This window comes from Choloepus didactylus, chromosome 15 (assembly GCF_015220235.1).
Source record: "Choloepus didactylus isolate mChoDid1 chromosome 15, mChoDid1.pri, whole genome shotgun sequence".
Taxonomy (NCBI): domain Eukaryota; kingdom Metazoa; phylum Chordata; class Mammalia; order Pilosa; family Megalonychidae; genus Choloepus; species Choloepus didactylus.
The window spans coordinates 37,270,227-37,291,989 of NC_051321.1; the positions used below are offsets into that span (position 1 = coordinate 37,270,227).

Consider the following 21,763-nt stretch of genomic DNA (forward strand, 5'->3'; position numbering starts at 1 on the left):
ATGCTACAATAGTCGGCTGCTGCTTAGTTTGATCTACTTATCCATACCATCATCTGAGGGTTGTGCCTGCTGAGAGTAGTGAGTAGAACAGATTTCATGTTTTATATACTTGGAATAAATCTTGGGTTTCATGAGATCTGTATACTTGCAATAAATCTCCTTTTACTTAAGCCAGATTGATTGGGTTGCTATTTTTTACATACAAACAATCTCTGAAAATAATGGGGTTTTAGCTGAAAACAAATTCTCCCATTGGGCAGAAATGATGTGTCATTTAGATTCCAATCAGAAAACAGAAACCACTCTGGGTGTTTCAACGGACAGAATTTAATCTAGAGAATTTATTTTACAAGTGATGAAAGAACAAAGGAGCTGAACAGGAGACGGTGAAGCACCCCAGGAATTGGCAACGACAGTAATGCCGCTGCCCTAGGGCCGGAGGAACCTAGGCTGTGACCCCAGAGCCTGGAGCTGGGGTCACCGGGTAGAAATTGGAACCATAGTGGCAGCTGGTGCTTTGCAGCAGGAGCTGGAGCCACGGAAGAAGCACAGAGATGCTTCCAGAGACACCATCAGAAGCAGAGGAGAGGAGGAATATCCTGACTGCTCCCCCTTTTATGGCCTCTTTATGCCAGTATATCCCGTTGGTCAAACCCACGCAGACACTGGAGGCCTTGAACCTGAGAGTGGTGTTTCCTGCCTTGGAGCAGCAGCAGAGCTGACTGGTTGCAACAGAGGCTGGATGACCTACATATGGCATGATTCTGTCCATAGGAAATGTCCAGAACAGGCAAATCCATAGGGAGAGAAAGAAGATCAGCAGTGGCCTGGGGGTGGTGGGGAGGGGGAAATGAGGAAGGACTGCTGATGGATAAGGGGTTTCTTTTCAGGGTGAAGAAAATGTTGTGGGATTAGATAGTAGTGATGGTTGCACAACTTTGTGATATACTAGAACTACTGAATTGTATACTTTAAGAGGTGAATATAATGGTAAGTGAATTATAGTTCAATTTAAAAAAAGAAAAAGCAGAAGCTAGAAAAGGAACAACAGAAAAAAAATGAAAATAGAAGTAATAAAATTAATAAAATAAAAATGAAAAGAATAGTCAAAACTAAAAGGTGATTCTTAGGGGGAAATTAGAAATACTAAAGATAAAGTACTCTATGTGAGAATAATAAAGGATTCTAAACAAAGAGATTGAAAACAAAACCTTTAATTATCTGAGTGATGAACAAAACTGAATGAGGATCAATTGTTTGGTGACCATAGGGTTAAGGGACCCTATTTCCTCTGTCTTGTCTGCTGTTTCCAGGGGCCTAGCCCCCGGGCTCTGACATTAAATTGAGCAGAACCTCCGTTTGGTCCCCACCTTCCTCTCTTAAAGGTCTAGATGTGCAGAGAGACTTGGAAGAACTGGGCAATTTTATGAGGCTTTACTGTTTCCAGGGGTTTACCTTGCAAAGAATGTATTTTCCCAGCATCACAGACAGAGACACTTTGTTGTACTGGTCAAATTATTTCCAAAATTTGCAACTTTGTTGATAGGCCACACCAGAGGACTGACTCTGCTTGTTCTCCCCAATTGCTTGTGGCTCTAGGAGAACGTACCTCACTACCTTGGCCCCACGTTGGCCCGAAGGCTGGGGGTTGTCTGGGCCCACTTGGTTCTGAGGCCCACTGGCTGCATTCGAGCCCCACGGGGCCTCTTTCAATGCCTGGAACAAGCCAGAATCTCTCCCAGCAGAGGCCCGATGCACTTACCCTTCCCTTTTCTGGGGAAAAAAGCCTTGCCAGACCCAACACCTTTTTTTGTACATGTTTGAACACTTTGAAATGAAATTAACCTCAACTGGAATACACAGGAGGACTACAAGGGCAAAGTAAACAGTAATATGATTATCTTACAGATGGCCAGGACGGTGCCATGCTTCCACGGAACTCCGGGGAGAGGCACCCGAGGACCTGGAATTCTGGAGCTGAGACTTCGTCCCGGGTCCGAAGAGCCACAACCTCAAGGACAGAGAGGATCTGGCCTGGAGGGGTCATCCCCTATGTCATCGGAGGGAACTTCACCGGTCAGTTGCTCCAGACAGACCTGCTTTGAGGCTGGGTGATCTTTCGTCCTTGGAAGCACTTGGGGAATTGAGCAGACGCCTGGGGCCACAGCAGTTCTGCCTGCCTGCAGGGCCAGGTCCACCAGGACAGGCCAGGGAAACTCAGTCTCCGCTGGGGCTGCATCCTCAAAGATGGTCACCTTGTTCCCGAGGCTGCCGTAGGGGGTGACATAGGACCCTGGTCTTGGAGGACAGACAGGCAGGGTTTGCACAGTGGCTGTGACTGGACAGGCCCCCTGGGCAGAAGGAAAAGTGTGAGCAGTTACACTTGGTGGCTTTACTGTCCTTTGCCTGGATGAGCACCCTAGACTTTGTGGTCGGACTTTGTGGTCCCCCACCAGCACCCCCAAGCTGTGCTCCACATGGTAACCGAGTGAGCCAGTCGACACGGTGCCTGGGCCCAAATCTGCACTTAGCAGTACATCCCGGGCCAAGCTCCTTGACCTCTCCATGCCTCAGTTCCCGCTTCTGTAAATGGGAATGACCATATTTTCTACACCATATGGCTGCTTTGAAAATTAAATGAGTTAATATAGATAAAGCACTTAGAAAAGTGCCTGCACATAGTAATTGGTATTATTTACTATTAGTATTATCTTTAAAACATTTGACTCATTCAATGGCTTCCTTCCTATTGCCCCAACTTCCTGACTGTGGCCTGTAAGGGCCTTTCCCGAGTGGCCCTAACTTCCCACTATTATCCTCTCTCTCCCTCAGTCCCTAGCTCGAGACGCCCCAGCCAAAAACCTTCTTTGACTCCCCTCTCCCCTCACCAGCTCCACTATTCCAGCACCCTGTTTTACAATCTTTAAAGCACCTAACTCTACCTGAAATTATTTTACTTATATTTTTGTTTTATTTTCCTGTCTCCATCCAAGGTCTGTGCGAGCAGGGATCCGGTTCTCTCTTGTTCTCACTTCCGTATCTCTGACATCCAGAACAGGGCCCTGCAGGCCAGCAGCCGATGTCAGCCTAGTGCCCGAGCAAAAAGCTCCACTGAGCTCCCTTTTCTGGGCTCTCTGTGCTAGCAGCATTGATGATTCCTTTATCTCTCGGTGGCTCTGTGACTTCCTCCACGGGAAGTGGTTGCTTTAGCGGATGCCCTAATGACTTGCCAAAGCTGCCAGCAGTCGCTGATGAATCGGGCGGTAAAGGAACTGCGAAGACAACAAGGGGAAGGGAGCAGAGCTCCTCCGGGGCCGGTCCCTTCCTCGCTTCTTCCCGGTCACACTCAGGCATCCCTTTCCCTCCCACGGCGTTAACCCAGGGCCCCCGGGTGCCAGAGGGTGAGGCGCTGACGACAAAAGATGGCCAGGCTTGGTCCCGCCCTCAGGGAGCTCCCGGGTCTGATAGGAGAGGAAGATGTGTGCATGAATAATTGAAATGTGGGGATTATAAACAGCTACCAACTTTTGTTCTTTGGTATCTTAACTGTGTTTTTTGGGCATCTGGTGTATTTTTCCGACCAAAGATTTACAATACCTTCATCAAAATTTAATTTTATAGAGAGCTTCATTTACACAGTGATTTTATCTTATTCTGTGATTAGTAGAGTTGCAGTTTGGTGAGGAGTGAGTGATGAACAATTTGCACCAAAAGTCTCAAAATGTCAAAAAAAAAAAAAAAAAAAAGGACAGCTAAGTTATTCTTTGCCTATATGTATGTTTTTTTGGAACAACAACATACTGCCTCATCCACATCTTCCTAGACTGTGATGGGGGCCTCCCCCAGTGTTTTATTTCCCATAAGTTCATGCTAGAACTCAGCCCTCTCATCGTTCTGTGTTCCAAACAAACAAATGTTTTTCTATATCCTTCTCTCACCTACTAGTAAACATTTGAAATAATCTTTCTGGCAGAGTCATAGATTTTGGGATACATACATATTGGCTATGCATAACTATCAGCCTAAAGTTTACAGCTACCTTATTCCTGTCTTAAGTCACTTTACTTGATTCAAAAAATTTCCAATCAAGGAAATATGAAGACAGGTTCAGAGAAAGTATGAAATCAACCTGTTTCAAAGGCCTCATAGAAAATTAGGCTTAAGGGTTCCTCAGAAGACACTAACCCATGCAAGAGTAGCCTGAAGGTACATACAAATACAATTTTTAGAGTACATGGGAGCATCCACCGACATATATAAAATAAAATGAGGTGGTGGGGAGGGAGGATGCAGTACTAGAGAACTGACTACCCCCTAATTCAAAAGCCTACAATTTCCAAATCAAATAACCCAGGTAAGGTTTTTTAAAAGTTTAGAAAGATACTTTCAATATGAAAGAAAAGTTAGGAAGCCCAGGATACTTTGAAAATCTATTTTTATCACCCTTCTAATTTGTAAACTCCTTAGTTTCTAGGTTTTGGTAATTCAGTAAAGCTATGTTGTATTTTTAGCAAGGTAAGTCTTTATTCCTAGTGTATTTCTATTCTGGTCATCAGAATCAGTTATTTGGGGGTGAGGAGGTGGGAGGGGGTCATCGGAATAAGACTTGTCTTAAGCCATTGTGCTTTAGAAAAGAATGGATCCTTGAGTGCAGTGATGGGCACTTGCTCTGTCATTTCAGGAAGCCAGCGAACCATTTTTAAACAAGCTATGAGACACTGGGAGAAGCATACCTGTGTGACCTTCATAGAGAGGACCGACGAGGAAAGCTTTATTGTGTTCAGTTACAGAACCTGCGGGTAAGTAAAGGAAAGCAAGGCCACCTTGGCAGAATCAGAGGGAGACGAACCAGATGATTTATGAGTCTTGAATTTTCTCTCTAAAACCAGGTATTTCCAATGAGCTATGATTTGTAGGATCCCAGGGTTTGCCGTAGTTTACCAGCTGTGCCCCTTGTCCTCAATGAACTCACAATCCAGTGGCAGAGTACACTCAAGAGATCAAGATGAAGACCCAAGAAGACAGGTGGATCTCCTGTCACCAGGAGAGCAATTGAGGGAATCGGGGTGTTTCATATGGAGAAATAGGGTAGTAGTCTTTAACCTGTTTCAGTTCTGTGACCCCACCGAGGATCTGTTGAGGCTGTGGGCTCTCTTCCCTCGTACAAGGATGTATTCATATGCAAAATTCTACATGTAATTTTAGGAGTTCCATGGGCTAGTCATTACAGACTTCCTATAGAAAGCATAATGTAAAACAAGATGACTGGATTGTGCTTAAACTTATCTGTTATGTCAATAAATGTAAATATGAAATACTCTTATACTGAAAGAAAAAGATTCCCATATTGGGTCAAAACTGAAACCCAACTACATGTTCTCTACATGAGATAACTACTGAAGAAAATGACTAAGAAAGGTTAAATGCAAAAAGAAAGAAGCCATATTGACAAATAATAATAAAAAGAAAACTGAGATCATAATATTAGTTATAGAGAAAGGTTTTCTTGGCTTTTTTTGTTGTTCATTCGTTTTTGTTTTTAAAGTCAGAAAGCGATTGGAAAAAATAAAAAGACCAGTCTCTTTAAATGAAAAAAATGTACAAGCTACAATGAGGATACACCTGTCATAAAGCTTTATGCACCAAATAGCATATCATTAAGAGTCATAAAACAAGCTCCAGGGAATTCAAGGAGAAATCGACAGAAACACCAGTGGCAGTAAACTTTATTTCATTTCTGTTAGCTTAAGTAGATCAATGTCAAGTTGACCAAAACATAAGAAGAGGTTTGTGTATTTAAAAACATATAATTAGCAGAGCTGATTCTTTGGATCTGTCAGATTCTATAGCCTGATAACAGAAAATACATCTTTTTTTTTAAGTTTCCATTGAATATTTACACACCTTGATCATCTGTTAGGCATTAAGAACACCCCAATAGATTAAAAAAGGCAGAAATAACATTAAAATATTCTCAGTTTGCAAAGCAATGAAACTGGACATACTAACATAATAACAAAAAGAGACTACACCTCCCCCATTAGCTGATAAGTTAAAAACTCTCTTTTTTTCAACTCTTAGGTCATAAGGAAATCAAGTTTAAAATTGCAGGTCAATATAGAAAACAATAATGAAAATCCTACAGTTCAAAACCTAAGAGAGTGACTAAAGCTGTGTAAAGAGGAAAACCCATCAATAATTAAGAAAGAATGACAATAAAATATTCAATTCAAAGAAGTTAGAAAAAAAAAAGAAAGAAAGAAAACCAGTCACCACAATAAAATAAACCTAATGAGAACACAAGAAAACAGATAAGGTGAAACATTGTAGGACTGCTAAATAAATTCAAAAGTAATTGCTTCAAACAAACAAACAAAAAACAATTTGTTAGTTTAACTAAGATAAAAAAGTGACAGTGCAGAAATATACAAAACTAGAAAATGAAAAAGGAGTCACAGCCACAGATTCAGCAGAATCCTAAAATGTACTTTGCAAAACTCTAGGGCAAGAAATTTGAAAATCTGAACAATGTAGATGACTTAAAGGTAAATATAGAGGACACGCTAATAACTTTGAAAAAAGTTGAAAAAGTGAGGAAGAAAGCTATTTCCCCTAAAGCACCAAATCCAGGATTTCACAGATGAATTCTTTCAAACTGTGAAGAAACAGATTTTTCTGTACAATTTAAGCTTTCTAGAGCATAGAGAAAGAAGAACATTTCTAAATTACTTTTAGAGAACCATCATGGCACCGCTGCTCAAACCTGACAAAGATGGCACCAAAAAAAGAAAAAATCCTGGACTTATCTCACTTATGAAAACCATGCAAAATCCTAAATAAACTGTTAGCACAGAGAATTTAGCAGGAACATAAAAGAAGAGTAGGTTGCCAAGTAGGTTTATCTAAGAAATCCAAGACTAGCTTAATATTAAGAAATCTATTCATATGATTCACCATATTGATAGGTCAAAGGGAAAGCAGAATTCATATCTCAGTGGATGCTAAAAGGGCTCTGAAACAACTCAACATGCAAGTTTTTTTGTTTTAAAAGTAGAAGAGGAGTAGACGTCAAGGATAGATCTTGACTTACAAAAATAAATAGTTTAAATATGTACACTATTATAATAAATGTTTCAAATCAAAAGCCAAACCTATGTTTATCAGTGATAATCTTAGACACATTCTCCTTAGAATTAGAAACCAGTTGAAAATGTCCATGATCACTACCTTAGTTCTAACGTTGTTGTAGAAATACAAGCTTTATTTGGATAAGAGAAAGAAATTAAACACTATGAGCATTGGCAAGAATGAAGGCAACATTTGCATTGTTTGAAGTTAGTGTGATTGTGTGCCTAGGAAACCCAGAAACCTAACTGAAAAACTATTAGATGCAAAAAGAGAATCTATTTAAGTGTCTGGTTACAAAACTAATAAATAAAAAGTTAATGGCTTTTCTTTATACATGAAATAATGTTATACTTGTATAATGGGAAAAATTTCTCAGTTTTAATAGAAACATAATAGATATTACTATATCTAAGAATACACTTAACAAAGATGCAAAAATGTACCAGATACATAGGACGAAAATGCTCAAACTCTGAGGAACCTTAAAAAAAAAGTAAAAATGGAAAGATATACCATTTCCTAGTCTAGGAACATTCAGCATTGTCAGGATGTTAGTATTCCCTAAAATAATCTTTAAATTTATGCCATTCTGATTTAAATCAGAACATTGTGTGTGTGTGTGTGTGTGAAACTAGAGGTTATCTGTAGGAATAATTATGTAGAAATAAAGAAGAAAACAGTAGTGGCAAGGGTGAGGGAGGGGATTATAAGTAGGTGTCTGGTGGGTATCCAGCTATATAGGATATTAAAATGCAAAGTGAAGATAATAATTAAAACAATTTGGATCTTAAGGAAAAATGGATGCATGAAGCAAAAGAGTTCAAAAATGAACATACCTGTGTACAAATGTAGATGGCATTTCAAACTAGTGAAACAAAGTAGATCAGTCAATTGGTATATTTGAATGTTGGGATAGATAGCTCATTGTGAAAAAATAAATATGGATTCCAACCTCAATTCTTACACCAAAACCAATTCTAGAGGTACCCTGAGCTGGGCATGGTGTTGGGCGCCAGGCCCCTCGCCTGTCTCCGGGGTCCCAGGGTAAACGTAGCAGTAAGGCTAACTCTGGAAGCAATTTGAAGCAGGACTGATGGTCTTACAGGGTCCCAAACGTCAGCCACAGCCCCAGACTCCAGTCGGATGGATGGTTTCTGTGAGAAACAAGTTGCTTGTTAAAGAGATTGAGGAACTCGAAGCTAATTTACTTTGTACATGTAAAGTGCATTTTCCTGATCCAAACCAGCTTCATTGCTTTCAACTAGTAGTAATCTGAGATGAGGGTTGCTACCAGCATGGAAAATTTATTTGAAATTGAAGTGCCTATGGTGTACAACTTGGTGCCTTCCAAAGTAAAATGCTGGACCAGAATCTGGCATCCCAACATCACAGACATCACAGAAATATGTCTAAGTTTACTGAGAGAATATTTGATTGATGGCACTGGCTGGGCTCTCATGAGAATTAAATGATGCTGTTCGGGGATTATTTGCTGATCTTTTGAATTTTGATGATCCATTGTGTCTAGAAGCTGCAGAACATCATTTGCGTGACCAAGAGGACTTCCAGAACAAAGTTTAAGAATACATTAAAAGTTATGCCACATGATAAGACGGCAAGGTCATGGGTTGTGTGTTATAAATGTGTCTAACTTAAAACCACAGGGTTAAACCTTCCTCTCCTGACCCCCAGGCCTCCCTCTCAGTCCCATTGTAATGTAGGAATCCTGTGACCGTTGTACTGAAGAGGAAAGCTTCCTGGCTGCCCCTTTTAGATGGAGAATTTGACATAAACACAGCAAGAAAATAGGTTTTGGGTTCTAAAGAGTTGTCTGCTTACCTTAATATGTTCACTTTTTGGAACTACTGTATAGGCTGTTGATGAAATTCTTGAGATGTTTTAATGAACTCAAAATTAAGGCTGGGGCTTGCTTGCCCTTTTCCCAAACAGACCCGTTTCCTGCACAAGTGATGCTAATGATGGGATCAGTGAAACCCCAGATTGGTAATAAGACACTCACTGCAAACTGTGACTGGATGCAAATTCTCCTAGCTTCTTCCATGAATGTTGGCCTTTCCTGGGTGTCATGAAGCTTCCCATATTGCATAGAATAATTTACTATATGTCTCTTATTGAAATGTGTATTTTATTTAATGTAAGTAACAAAAATTCTAGGAAAAAGAAACAATGAAGAAAACCAGGGTGGATTTATTTATAATCTTGGAGTATGGGTGGCCTTTCTAAGCAGGGCATAAGAAAAGGAAGGCATTTTGTAACATTAAAATTAAAACTTCTGTACAGCAAAAACAAAACAAGACAGTGCATAAACAAAAAACAAGTCAAATGACAATTTGAAAACCAAAAGACTCATTTCGCTAATTTACAAAGGGCTCTCACAAATCAATAAGAAAAAGATAAATGACCCAAAAGAAAATTAGAGAAAGATGAAGCCATACAGTTCACAGGAAAAAATATAGAAATGTCCAATAAAATTATATGAAAATCTATCCAACTTTACTGAAATTTTGTTCTTCACCAAACTGATTAGCAAAAATAGTTTGATAAAACCAGTGTTGGCCAGAATGTGGGGAAAATAGGGCTTTTGAAATATACTATTAGTGGACACGTAAGTAGACACAACATTTCAGGAATGCAATTTGACAGACTTTTAAATGCACACAGCCTTTTATCCACTAATTCCATTGCTATGAATTTACCACCATGAACTATTAAAAGTCCAAGGGTTTCTTTGTGGGTTTGTTCATTTGTTCCCTCTTCCCCTACCCCCAGCTTCATTTAAATAGCAAAAACTGGAGTCAGCCTAAATGTACATTAAGAGGAGACAAACTAAATAAATTTCAGTAGTATGCAGCTTTGAAAAAAAAATGAGGGAGACCTATATATGCTCTTATAAAAATATCTCTAAAATAAGGGGGATAAAAGGCAAGATACAGAACGACATGCATGGTGTATTGTGTAATTTAAAATATATGCTTATGTATTTACGGGTCTATAGATGTATTAAATGTTTCTGGAATGTCACCCAAGAAACTTAACAGTGGTTAGCTTTGGGTAAAGAGATTGGAAGTGGGGGTGAGAGACTTATACTTTCATTTTATTCCTTTTGGTCTGTTCAGTCTTTTGTAATACGGACATGATTTTTTTTATGTTTAATAGAGGTTATTTGGGTGGTGGAATTATGGGCCATTAAAATTTTCTTTTTTTACCTTTCTATATTAAAATAAAAGTAAAAATTATTTGATAAAACAATTATACCCAGAAGAGGAGTCATCTGCTACTAGAACTGAGATCTGTGCTTCAGAAGCTCAGCTGCCTCCTTCCCTAACTTTCCTCCTTGTCATCAGAGATGGTCCAGGAGAGAGTGGCACCTCTGAGGGCTTGGGAGTGAAGGGGAGTAAAGTAAGTGCTTTATTTCAGGAAGAGAGGTGACATCTTTCTTCAGCTTCTCAAAAGGATCCATGACCATCAAAAAGGTTAAGAATCATTTTGGGAGGGAATTTATGCATTGGGTGGAGAGTTGGCCAAGATCCTTTTCACCTCTGAAATTCTGTGTTACTTTTGTACACACGCACACGCACACACACACACACATTGGGAGGCAGTTGCCTTGTCATAGCCTCTGAGCTGCTGCTGACCCAGGCATTTCTGTAATTGTCCAGCTGCTGCTCCTACGTTGGGCGCCGAGGAGGAGGACCACAGGCCATATCCATTGGGAAAAACTGTGACAAGTTTGGCATTGTGACTCACGAACTGGGCCACGTGGTTGGGTTCTGGCATGAACACACGCGGCCAGACAGGGATCAGCATGTCACCATCATCAGAGAAAACATCCAGCCAGGTAAGGAGGCCTGAGTGGAGTCTGGAAGCCGGCAGCCAGGAAGATGGTGTCCACAGGGTCAGGGAGGACTGAAGGAGGGGGGAGGCAACCACCTTTTATGCAGGCTTTTGTCACCAGCACAGCCACTGTCCATCTGTGGCCCTTCCTGGGGTGCAACGTGCTGTGGTTTGTAGGTTACAGCAGTAGTGAGGTGATTTTCCATGTTGTAGAGGACAATACCCAACTCCATTTTCTAAAATGCACAGAATTGATCAGAATACAAAGCATCAAAGCTGATAAGACAAAAGAAAATTGGGGATCTACTGCATGCTTTTGTGAGAGTCATTTTTGCTTTGTTAAGCAACACGTCTTTTTAAAACTGAAATATATTTAGTACGTGTGTACAAGGAAAAACAGTGCTTCTTGGTAGAAATAAAACACATTCTGCCCCTAAGGCAGATAAACTGTTCAGATTTTTTTAAATGCCTTTTAAATAATTTTATATAGAAGTTCATATTGAACATGAAGGTAGCTGGTTGAGTAATATGATTGCCTTAAAAACGCCTTTGAGAGTTTGCATTGTGAACTATTTGGGACTGAACTTGACTCTGATTTGTTTTTTTCATTCCTTCAATTGCAAAATCAGAGGAATTTTTATTTTATTTTATTTTATTTATTTTATTTTAATTTTAGGCAAGCTGATCAATAACCAATGTGTCTGCAAACTTAGTTTAAGAGTTTCAAATGAGATTTGGAAATTGTCGTGTAGTGGGGCTGGGAGAACATAGGCCTTGTTTGAAGTTTCAAATTTCCAATCTGTTAAAAGCAATAAGAACAACCATAAGCCCTTTTATTTGATTGACTCAACTAATGGAGACCCTGGAAATTGCTATGGGCCCTCCTTCTCCCTCCTCTGCCTCCTTTCAGGTGCCCGCTTTGGTTTTCAAAGTCCTTAACAGAGTGTTGTGTCACAGGTCAGGAGTATAATTTCTTAAAAATGGAAGCTGGGGAAGTGAGCTCTCTGGGAGAGACGTACGACTTTGACAGCATCATGCACTACGCCAGGAACACCTTCTCAAGGTTGGAATCTATGGTTATGCCTTGTCTGTGTTTTACTGTGCCTGCCGCAGGCTTGGGTCGGATTCCAAGAGGTTTGCGGCGAGTGGGTCTCTGCATGCTCCTAGTATGGTTGACGTGTCTGTCCTTGAAATACAGTGGCCTCTGGGCTGCAGTGAAATATAATCTAATCAGGTTCCTGTGAATAAGATTGAATCCCATTGTGAAGCCAGTGTTCCATCATGCCCTAATGTCACAAGCGGCAAACTGGAAAAGGGAAATTATTTGAGAGGTTGGCTGGGATAATAACCTTATAGCCTCTGTGTAAAATTTCCGGTGCGCGGGGGATTCTTTCCAAGCACGTCCTTGGTGTAAGCAAGGCAGCACTCAGCAGTTCACCTAGAAGAAATTTGGTTTATTGGAAACGTCAGAGCTGGGAGGGGCTGTAAATCACTGATTCATTTCAGAGGTGAAGAAAATGAGTCTCCAGGCAACTGGGGGGCACACAGGTAACTGGGGCTGGAGTGAGAGCGAGCACCCAGGAGTCCTGCCTGCTGGTCGGAGTTGCTGGTAGCTGATATACCTGAGTGTGGCTGAACCAGATGTTTGCAGCTGGCATTGGCAGGGGCTGTTCTTATGAGTTAGTGCTGTGCCGAAACAGTTAAATATCTTCAAAACTGCCCCTCCTTCTATACCACATAAGTGATACATATATAAACATTTGTCTTCTAGTCTTGGTTTTGTATGTTTTTCCACCCATGAGTTAAAGGAGACACACAGTGTCTCTTTTGATTTCTCTTGGCTCATTCTTTTAGGTCTTCTCTCAAAACCAGCTTATTTGCTTATTTATTTAATAATTTAAAAAAAAGGATTTGAGGTGACTTCTAATATGCACACAGTACAACAATAATTAGAAATAGGTGAGGAAACTGGGGAGACATAAGGGGAAAAAAATAAGGGTTCGACAGTTAAGTTGAAGATTGGAGTAAACTTAGTATTCAGAATAAATGCCATAGATCATACTTTGTTGAGGTTAGTTTCCAATTCTGTTCTGAGCTTCCTAGGGGTCACAGTAAAGAGGGAAATAATCCACTTCAGTTCCCATGTCCATAAAAATTAAAGCAAACCATTTGTTTAGGAGATACACAGCTCTTAGGGTGAAAAAGAAACTATTTACCAAGGGCTATTTGGTTCTTGGGTAAGGCTGCTGAAGGCAACTGGTGATGATGTCATAGAATTGTGAGAAAGATCCTCCAAACCTCAGCCTCCTAAGTTCTCTGGGGGCACTGTTTCTCTGGTCACACATTTGACTTCATTATGATCTCTACCTTGTACCCTGGAAAAATCTTTCCAGAACTCTAATGGGGGGAGTTTAGTTGATGTCAGTGTCTTTGAACGACACTCTTCGGGCCTGGAACTCTTTCTCTTCTCCTGGCTTTTTTTCAGAAGATACAAGGGCACCATGGTAGAATGAAGAGACAACCAGACTGAAGTTCAGAAGTCTGGGTTTTAGTCCTAGTTCTTCCACTGAACTTTGCTATTGGGGGAGGTACAGACAGTAATTAGATGCATAAACTCTGGAACCCGACTCCTAGATTCAAATTACATCTCTGCTCCTTACCAGTTGTGGGACTTTGTCAAATCTCCATCTCTCTGGGCCTCTGTTTCCTCATAAGACAGTTGGATGAGGTGTTCTCCAAGCCCATTCCAGAACAAACATTTCATGTAATTTCTTGATCTGGTGCAGATGGGTGAGGCATTGACAGATGTGATCTCATTCATCTCCATACTGGACATCTAACAGTACGTCCTGTTCTAGATTGTGAGACTGAGACTTTGAGGGATCAGCTCTGGGGGTGTGTATGGAGGAGTCTCAGGAAGCCAATGGACTAGGTAGTATGAGAGCACCCCCTGCAGATGTCAGAGGTAGGATGTGTGGGTGTTGGGACTGGCTGCCTCGTGAGTTTGAAAAGTGGCACAGGGAAGAGTCAGGTCTCATCACATCGTCTCCAGGGGTTTCAGGCTGCTGATTTTGTCAGGAAACCAATGTCATGTTGGCCCAAGTGAGAAGCCTGTACCTTTGGGTCTTGTTTCAATCGCTGTTCTAACTCTTCGTATTGTTTTAGAATTCATCTATTGCTTTCCCTTCTCCTTCCTTAGGCTGAGCTTCTTGAGAACAGAGACTGTCTCATTATCCATTAGTCCCCAGCACTTAACACAGTGCCTGGCACATAGTGGGTGTCCAATAATATTTTTTAAATGAATAAATTAATGATTGAGTAAGAGGGAACAAGGAACTTTGCAATGCCAGAGAAGAGTTAAGGGAAGAAATTTCCCTTATCCTCATTACAGTCCTTTCTGCACTCACAAATTCAGTGATTGTTTCATTAAGGAGAATCTTAATAGTATAATATCCACTATAATGGGCATTTTGGATAAGTTAATACTAAATGGGCCCTAGGAACTCTACTGACCTCTGCGTCCACTGTGTGCCAGTTAATGTGAGGAGCTGTGAAGTCAGAGGCCAGGACAGGGACAAGGACAGAGTACCTTCTGGCACCAGCATTTCTTTTCTTGTTTTTCTTTTAAAAAGTATTTCTATTTTTTTTTCCTGTGATCCTTAGCTCATAATCTCCCTTTGGCCCCCTGGGAGAGAACCACTATTAGCAACATTGTCAAAGTGAACCATTTTATCAATACAGATCAGCACAGCCGCACGGGTCTCACCCCATGAAATAATACGAAGTACCCCGAGTCCCTGCGGGGAGGAATGGCGGGGGGGGGGGGTCGTACATGGGGGTGGTGGGCAGCTAGGAATGCAGCAGCTTCACTGAAGGCACTGAGGGTGGGCAGCTTCCCTTTCCTCTACTGTTACGATACTGAACTGCTATAGAAAAATCTACCCCCAAACTTAGTGCCTTCCAACGACTTACTAGGTTTTACAGTTCTGCAGCTCAGTTGGGCTCATTCTCGTGTGTTCTTGCCTGGGATCACGCCCACAGGGGCAGGCATTTGATGGCTTGCCTGGGCCGGGGAATCAACATGTGCCAGTCATGTCTGGCATCTGGTGCTGGTGATCCGCTGGGGTCTCGGTTCTCCTTCATGGGTCCTCTCGCCCCCCAGCAGGCTAGACTGGGCTTTTCACCATATGGGGTCAAGTTCCTAGAGGTCAGGCCCGAGGCTGTAAGCCTCTTAAGGCTCAGGCCCCAAAACAGGTATGACATCAGTTTTGGCACATTCTGTTGGTCAAAGCAAGCCACAAGGCCAGCCTTGTGGTGGGAACAGCAGCAACATCAGGTTGCAAAGGATTATGGATATCAAGAAGTGTAATTCCTTATTATAATGATCTACCATAGCTTCCTTCTCACCTCTGTCCCAGTGTTCAGAATGATTTTGCCAAATCTATCTTACAACAGGTGGATAGCTGCACTGGACTTTCTGCTGATTTTCTGCATGGATTTCCAGAAAACAGCTTTGTTCAGAGGGGTTTCTATCAGTGGGTTCCTTACTGGTGGGCTTTCCTGGCATTTTATCCAAAATTTCCTCCTTCCCTGACTCCATGCCATTACTCCTGGTCACATGTCCCCTGGAACTAGCCTGCACATTGTCTTTTATTCTGTAAAAGAGCAGAAAATAGCCTACAGAACATTTGCTCTTCTGGGGAGCAAATGGTTTTCCTGCTGATGGGAAACCCAGTCTTCATGTCTCCCCTGTCTTTATGATTGTGCTATCCCTTCCAACTTTATTCCGTCTAATTTATTGCAATGCTTCTCCCCTCCGCGTTTTGGACCTACACTGTGGGGAATGGTGTCCTGGAGGTTTTGTTGGGCAAAGGTCCAGAAGATGAGGAAACAGTTCTCTGATACAGGAGTGTCTTTGTTTGGAGAACTCAGGGCTGACGGTTTTATTCCCTATCTGCCAAACTCGTTCTTTGTTTCGAAGAATGTAAATGCCAAGAGTTGCCCTACATAAAAGGGGTATCGTGATTGTGGTGGTTTGCACAGGGCATGTCTCATGTAGTAAACATCTTCCAGAGCTCACAGCCTTTCTGGAAGCTCAGGGATGTGGTGGGGGATGGAGTCCCAGCACAAAGAGCTGAGTATGAGCTGATCTCACCATTACTCATTTTTGATGTCTCCAGTTTTCTTAATTCTATCATTTATCTATTACATATTGAGGCCTGTTGTTGCTTGGGCGGTGGGAAACACCGGTCAGAAGGAGAAAGATGCCAGAAGATGGGCTTCGGGTGCTTGCTCTCCATGCCTGGTTTGTCATGTAAGCTTCCAAGCTTGGCTTCTCACCTGTAGAGTGGGAGCCATAACAGCGATGGCACGTGCCTCCTAGGGAGTGATGAGAATTACATGGAATGATGCATGTAAAGCTCCTAGCACAGAGCCTGGCAAGTGGGTCCATGAAGACCCAGTGGGTGGAAGGGAACATCCTCCACACCGCAGATCCACTGGCACGGTTGTTTCTGTTGTGCGGTCATCCACAGGCACGGTTAGCCTGGGTTGCCTGAGATGGTGGTGATCCTTGTGTTTTATGCTGCAAAACTCCTTTCTTCAGAGGAACCAAGAAAATAATTACAAATGGAAAAATATTTTCTTAGGACAGAAGTGTCTATTTCTAGGCTAGTAAGTGATTGAATTTAGAATTTTATGTGGCCACACCCACCCCTTGTGGTATAAAACTTGATGAAGTCACGGAGGAAGTTGGACCAAGGATGCCATAAATTTTCTCTAGAGGACTCTGGACCCAGAGATGAAGCAATAGGAATTGGAGAATGTTCTGGTTTGCTAAAGCTTCCGGAATGCAATGTACCAGAAATGGATTGGCTTTTTCAATGGTGATTTATCAGGTTGCAAATGTACAGTTCCAAAGTCATGGAAATGTCCAAATTTAGGCATCAAGACATATGTACCTTCTCTGAGGAAAGGCTGATGGCATCTGGGGTTCCTCTGTCATATGGGAAGGCACATGGCTGGCTCTGTTCACCTTCTTTCCTGGGTTTAGCTTCTGGTTTCAGTGGCTTTCTCTAAAATGTCTCTGGGCTTCTGTCTTAGATTCTCTGAGCTCTCTCCAAAATGTCTTTCCCTTTTATCCTCTCATAGAGGACTCCAGCAAGGGGATTAAGACCCACCTTGAATGGGTGGGGTCACATTTCCATGGAAACAACCTACTCAAAAGGTCCCTCCCACAATAGGTCTGCCCCCACAAGATTAGATTAAAAGAACATGGCTTTGCTGGGGTACATAACAAATCCAAACCAGCACAGAGAAAGACTAATCAGGTGGTTAAATGTTGGGTATAATGATACTACTAAAAAAGAAACTAGAAAGGATCCTGACTCCTGCACACTAGCACTGGAAAGAAAGTGAGCTTGAAGTCCCATTTAGAAAAAAGTAGATAGAAAACCAAAAAGATAACAAAATGATGTAATCGGGAGGAAATACAGATAACATACTTTGTCAAAGGTAGTACAGAATTTAAAGAAAAAGAGGTTTGAAAGAGGGAGAGAGAGAAAAGAGAAGATTGTGCAGCTAGTAGCTAGGTAATGTGTGCATTTTCACATTTCCTTTTGGACGTGAATACTTCTCTTGCAAGATCTGTTGGTGGGCTGCATAATTTAATTCAATAAGCATTTCTTGAGGTGCCTATCCCTAAGGGCACAGAGATAAAGGACACAGTCTCTCCCCTTGAGAAACTTACAGTTTGGCAAGGAGGACAAATACCACTCCCCAACCCTCCAAAACAGACAATACTACAGTATGATAAGAAGACTAGACAAATGAGTGAGACACAGAGATAGCCCAGAGGAGGGAATGATTAACTCAGGATGTGGGAAGGGATAAAAAGCATTTCTGGGAAGACTCAAAGAGAAAAGCAACTGACTGGGTTTTGGAGAATGAACAGCAGTTTGCAGAGTAGACGGGTGGCTGGGCAGCTTGGGCAGAGGACTGCATGTGCTTGGACATGTTTGGGGCCTGAAGGGAGTTCAGTGTTGCTTCAGGTAAAGAGCAAGATAGAGATGTCTTGAGTCGGGGCTGGAAGGCTGGGGTCAGTGGGCGAAGGGCCTGGTGATCCAAGAGGTCATCAACAGTCACAAAGAGTTCTAAGCAGAGAGGGGTTTGCTTAATCTTGTATTTCAGGACAAACCTGTTGGCAGTGCTGGGGTAGGGGGAGGTTAGAGTTGGCTGAATGTACCGGGAGGGAGGCTGGTTAAGAAGCTATTGGAAAGAGTTCAGGAAGGGGGTGCCAATGGCCTGGGCTAAGGTATAGGTCTGGAATCGAGGAAGAGGGGCCCGGATTCAGGGGATGCTCAGAAGGTGAAATGGCAAGAGGTGGTGACTGGTTTCAACAGAGGAGTGTGAGGGAGAAGAAGGAGCTGAGTGTGCCTTCAGGTTTGGTTTCAGGAGACAAGGGTCATGGGACAAGCAGGAGAGGAATAGAATAAATTTGGTTTTGAATGTGTTGGCTATAAGGTATGGGTAGAACAGTGCAGTGAGGTGTCATAAGTGGATCTGGGACTGGAAACAGGCTTAGCTGTCAGCCTAGGGTGGTGGTTAAAACCCAGAGGAGCAGAAGGAACGTGGAAGAGTGGAGAGAAGATGGAAGTGGCCGACCTGAGGAACAGAGTTCTGTCAGTGCTGCAGCAAGGGCAGGTGAGGATTGAAATGTGACCGTTTGCTTTGTCATCTGGTAGTGAGTGGTGACCTTTGCTGGAGAGGTCAGATTACAATTAGATTGAGGAGTGAATGAGAGGTGAGCAACCAGACAAGGGATGGAAACAATTCTTTCCAGAAACTTGGTTAAGAAGAGAAGCAAAGAAACAAGCTGGTAACTGGAGAAGAAGCCGGTTCAAGGGAATGCTTGACCTCCAAGACAGGCTCCAATGGAGAGTCTTGAGGCACAGGCAGAAAATCAGAGGATGGACCAGTGCTCAGCCTGGCATCCCAGTTTCCACTTGTCTATTATAGAAATGAAATTGTCAACTTAGATTTCAGTCACAGAGGAAGAGAATAAAATGTTGGAACTGGAAGGGGCTGCTACGGTCATCCGGGCCGAGCTCTTATTGTTGAGAAAAGTAAACCGAGGCTCAGAGAGGAGAAGGGACTTGTCCAGGCTTGCCCAGGTGGCAGAGCCAAGCTTACATGGAAGTCTCTAGCCCGGGGCAATTTCTACTGCCTCACATTCTCTGCATTCTACAGACTCATCTAATTTTTTATCTGATTGCCCCTCATGCCAGCAACACCTCCTCAACCTCCCCTCCCCATAATTCACCAATTCATCAACCAGCTCATACTGACAGCCACGGAGAGTCTTACAATGTGCAGGTCTCCAGGATCTCCCTGGGGCCTCTCCAAGACTCACCCGGGTGCAGTACTGCCCATTGCCAAACTCCAGGGGTGCCCTCACACTGTCGTCTCTCTGAATGGGTCTCTCTGCAGTTGTGCAATATGGTGACCCTGAGGCCGCACCCTGCTGGGGGCTTCGTAGAAATGCTCAGCACATATCAGTGAGGAAGCCACTGGGCCAGGGTGTATTTTTAAACTTGGCAGAGTCATTTTCCCATTGGAAAGTGAGTAGGCAGCTGATGAAATGGAATGCTAAACTGCATGCACAAGTGTAGGAAACCTCTTTGGTCCTGCCGGCAGAGGCAGGCCAGGGGATAGGAATGGCGAGAGGGTGGCGGGCAAGGAGATGAAGACTATAAATCCTGGCACCTATGGCCTGACGATCTCCTCTCTCTCTTTTTTCTCCCTGTAGGGGAGTTTTCCTAGACACCATCCTCCCCCGCCGAGACGACAATGGCGTCAGGCCAAGCATTGGCCAGCGCGTGCGGCTCAGCCAGGGAGACATAGCTCAAGCCAGGAAGCTGTACAAATGCCCAGGTAACTAGGAATCGTGGTGATTCTCGGGGCCCCCCTAGCATCCCACGTTGCACAACTCAACTGCTGTTTGCAAACATCCCCCTTGGTGGGAAAACAACAGCTTGGTAGCTGTAATTTCTGGTGTGCTTCTGTCAGGAGGTGCTAGACAGTGAAAAAGTTGAAATGGCAAAATGTTCAGTCATGAAGAGAATCACAGGTCTTGCAGCCCACAGCGTAACTTGTGGGAGGCAGTTGGAATTCTCTGGCAAAGTCTTGGTGTTCAGAAGAGGAAGCAGGCTTGGTGGAGCAACAGGAAAAAGGGGTCCGATGCAGTGTGCCCCCCGTAGCAGTAAGAGCACCCCTTCTTTCTGTTGGAGCAGGGGATATGGGTTTGGACAAGGTTCAAAGGGTTTTTCTTTGGGGAAGGCACACAATAAGGGAGAGTGTTTGGGGGAGGGTGGGAGTCAGCTTCCCAAACACTGAGAGGCAGAGAACATCTCGGTGCTGTCAGTGAGGTTGTTTCTATGGTCTGGGGGCTCTCACAGCCTTCCAGTGTGCTGGTCAGCGGCCAGCAGTGTGCCATTGAAGACTGAGCAGATGTCCGCTCCTCTGCCCGTTTCAAAGCTCCCTCGCTCGCACTGCCCTGCTTGCCTTCAGCTCATCACACCCACCTCTGCCCCAGGAGTGAGCTCACATGGATGCTTTTAAGCTGTTGAGCTTCAACAAGAGCATTGGTTGAAGTGGCCAGTGTTCTACTGCTGATGGGGAGGCAGAAGGAAGTCTCCTTACTGACAGGTGCAGTAACCTTTTCCAAACCTCCAAACCACACGCCTGGTTTGATCATGTGGCAGAATAGTTGAAATGGGGCCACCTTAAAAATGCAGCCTGTCTCATTGTCCTACAAAAGGAGTCATGGGCATGCAAAGGGCCATCTGGGGCTTCTTCCATTGCAAAACTCTAGGAAATATGTCCATCAAGCTATTAGTCATCTGGGGACGCAATAGGGCTGAAATACAGGACACAGATATCATATAACCTTGCTGAATTTAAAGGCTTTAAATGCCTCTGGGAAATGCCATAGTATTATTTATTTATAATGTACATGCCGCTTACTTCCCTAAAGGATCTGAGGCAGCTGGTAAATATATCATGTAGCCACACAGTAATGTATCTGTCCTTGCAGAATGTTGATGATTATACTAAAATAGTTTCCATGGAACCCTCGGGGCTGGTGACTGCCTCGTGTAATCCTCATGAGGCCTGGCAGTTGTTGGGTAATGTGATATTGAAACTGTGGTATCCAGGATTTCCTGAGGCTGATACTGGACAGTACTCCTTGTATCTCTTCCTTCAGCTCCAAAAAATATGGAGCTTCAAGTAGTTTCCAGTAGCAGCTGAGAGCAGGGGCAGTGGCCCTGTGGAGGACGGGCTGCTCATTTCCAGCACCTTGGGGTGGCCCCGTGAGAGGAGGGCCACGCAGCAAGCCAGTGTCTTTGTTTTTGGGGTCTGTGTCCCGGGGGGTCAGCAGACTGAAGACAAAACCTGCAACTTCCAAATACTCATACAGGTACCTCTATTATTTTAGGACAAATTAATGGGAATATTTTCACATATAGGATTGGATTCAAGACCCCAAGCCGGGCAACTCTCTAATACTGGGAGGGCACAATAGCCAGATTGTAGAAAATCCCACCTCCCTGTGTCATTTTTTTTGTTGTGTTTTTGAGAATTTGTTAGCTCTTTCAGAGGTAGGTAGCAGAATGAAGAGGCAAGTTTCAAACTAATAGCTGAATGAGTTTCAAAGTGTTATTTATTTCTTTTCTGCTTTACCAGCTTGCACTTTCATATTCTCTCTGCCATGATATTAATA

General features: G+C 43.0%; 1 protein-coding gene and 1 pseudogene across 1 annotated transcript in view; both read left to right on the top strand.

Moving 5' to 3' along the window:
* TLL2 (tolloid like 2) overlaps window positions 1-21,763 on the top strand; it is a 146,198-nt gene that overhangs the window by 78,376 nt on the left and 46,059 nt on the right. Inside the window, exons 4-8 of the mRNA XM_037804520.1 lie at window positions 1,909-2,076; window positions 4,682-4,799; window positions 10,809-10,987; window positions 11,941-12,046; window positions 19,790-19,914. Coding sequence (XP_037660448.1) covers window positions 1,909-2,076; window positions 4,682-4,799; window positions 10,809-10,987; window positions 11,941-12,046; window positions 19,790-19,914 — 696 coding nt within the window. The remainder of the gene's footprint in view (window positions 1-1,908; window positions 2,077-4,681; window positions 4,800-10,808; window positions 10,988-11,940; window positions 12,047-19,789; window positions 19,915-21,763) is intronic.
* On the top strand, window positions 8,128-8,736 carry LOC119510675 (annotated as a pseudogene).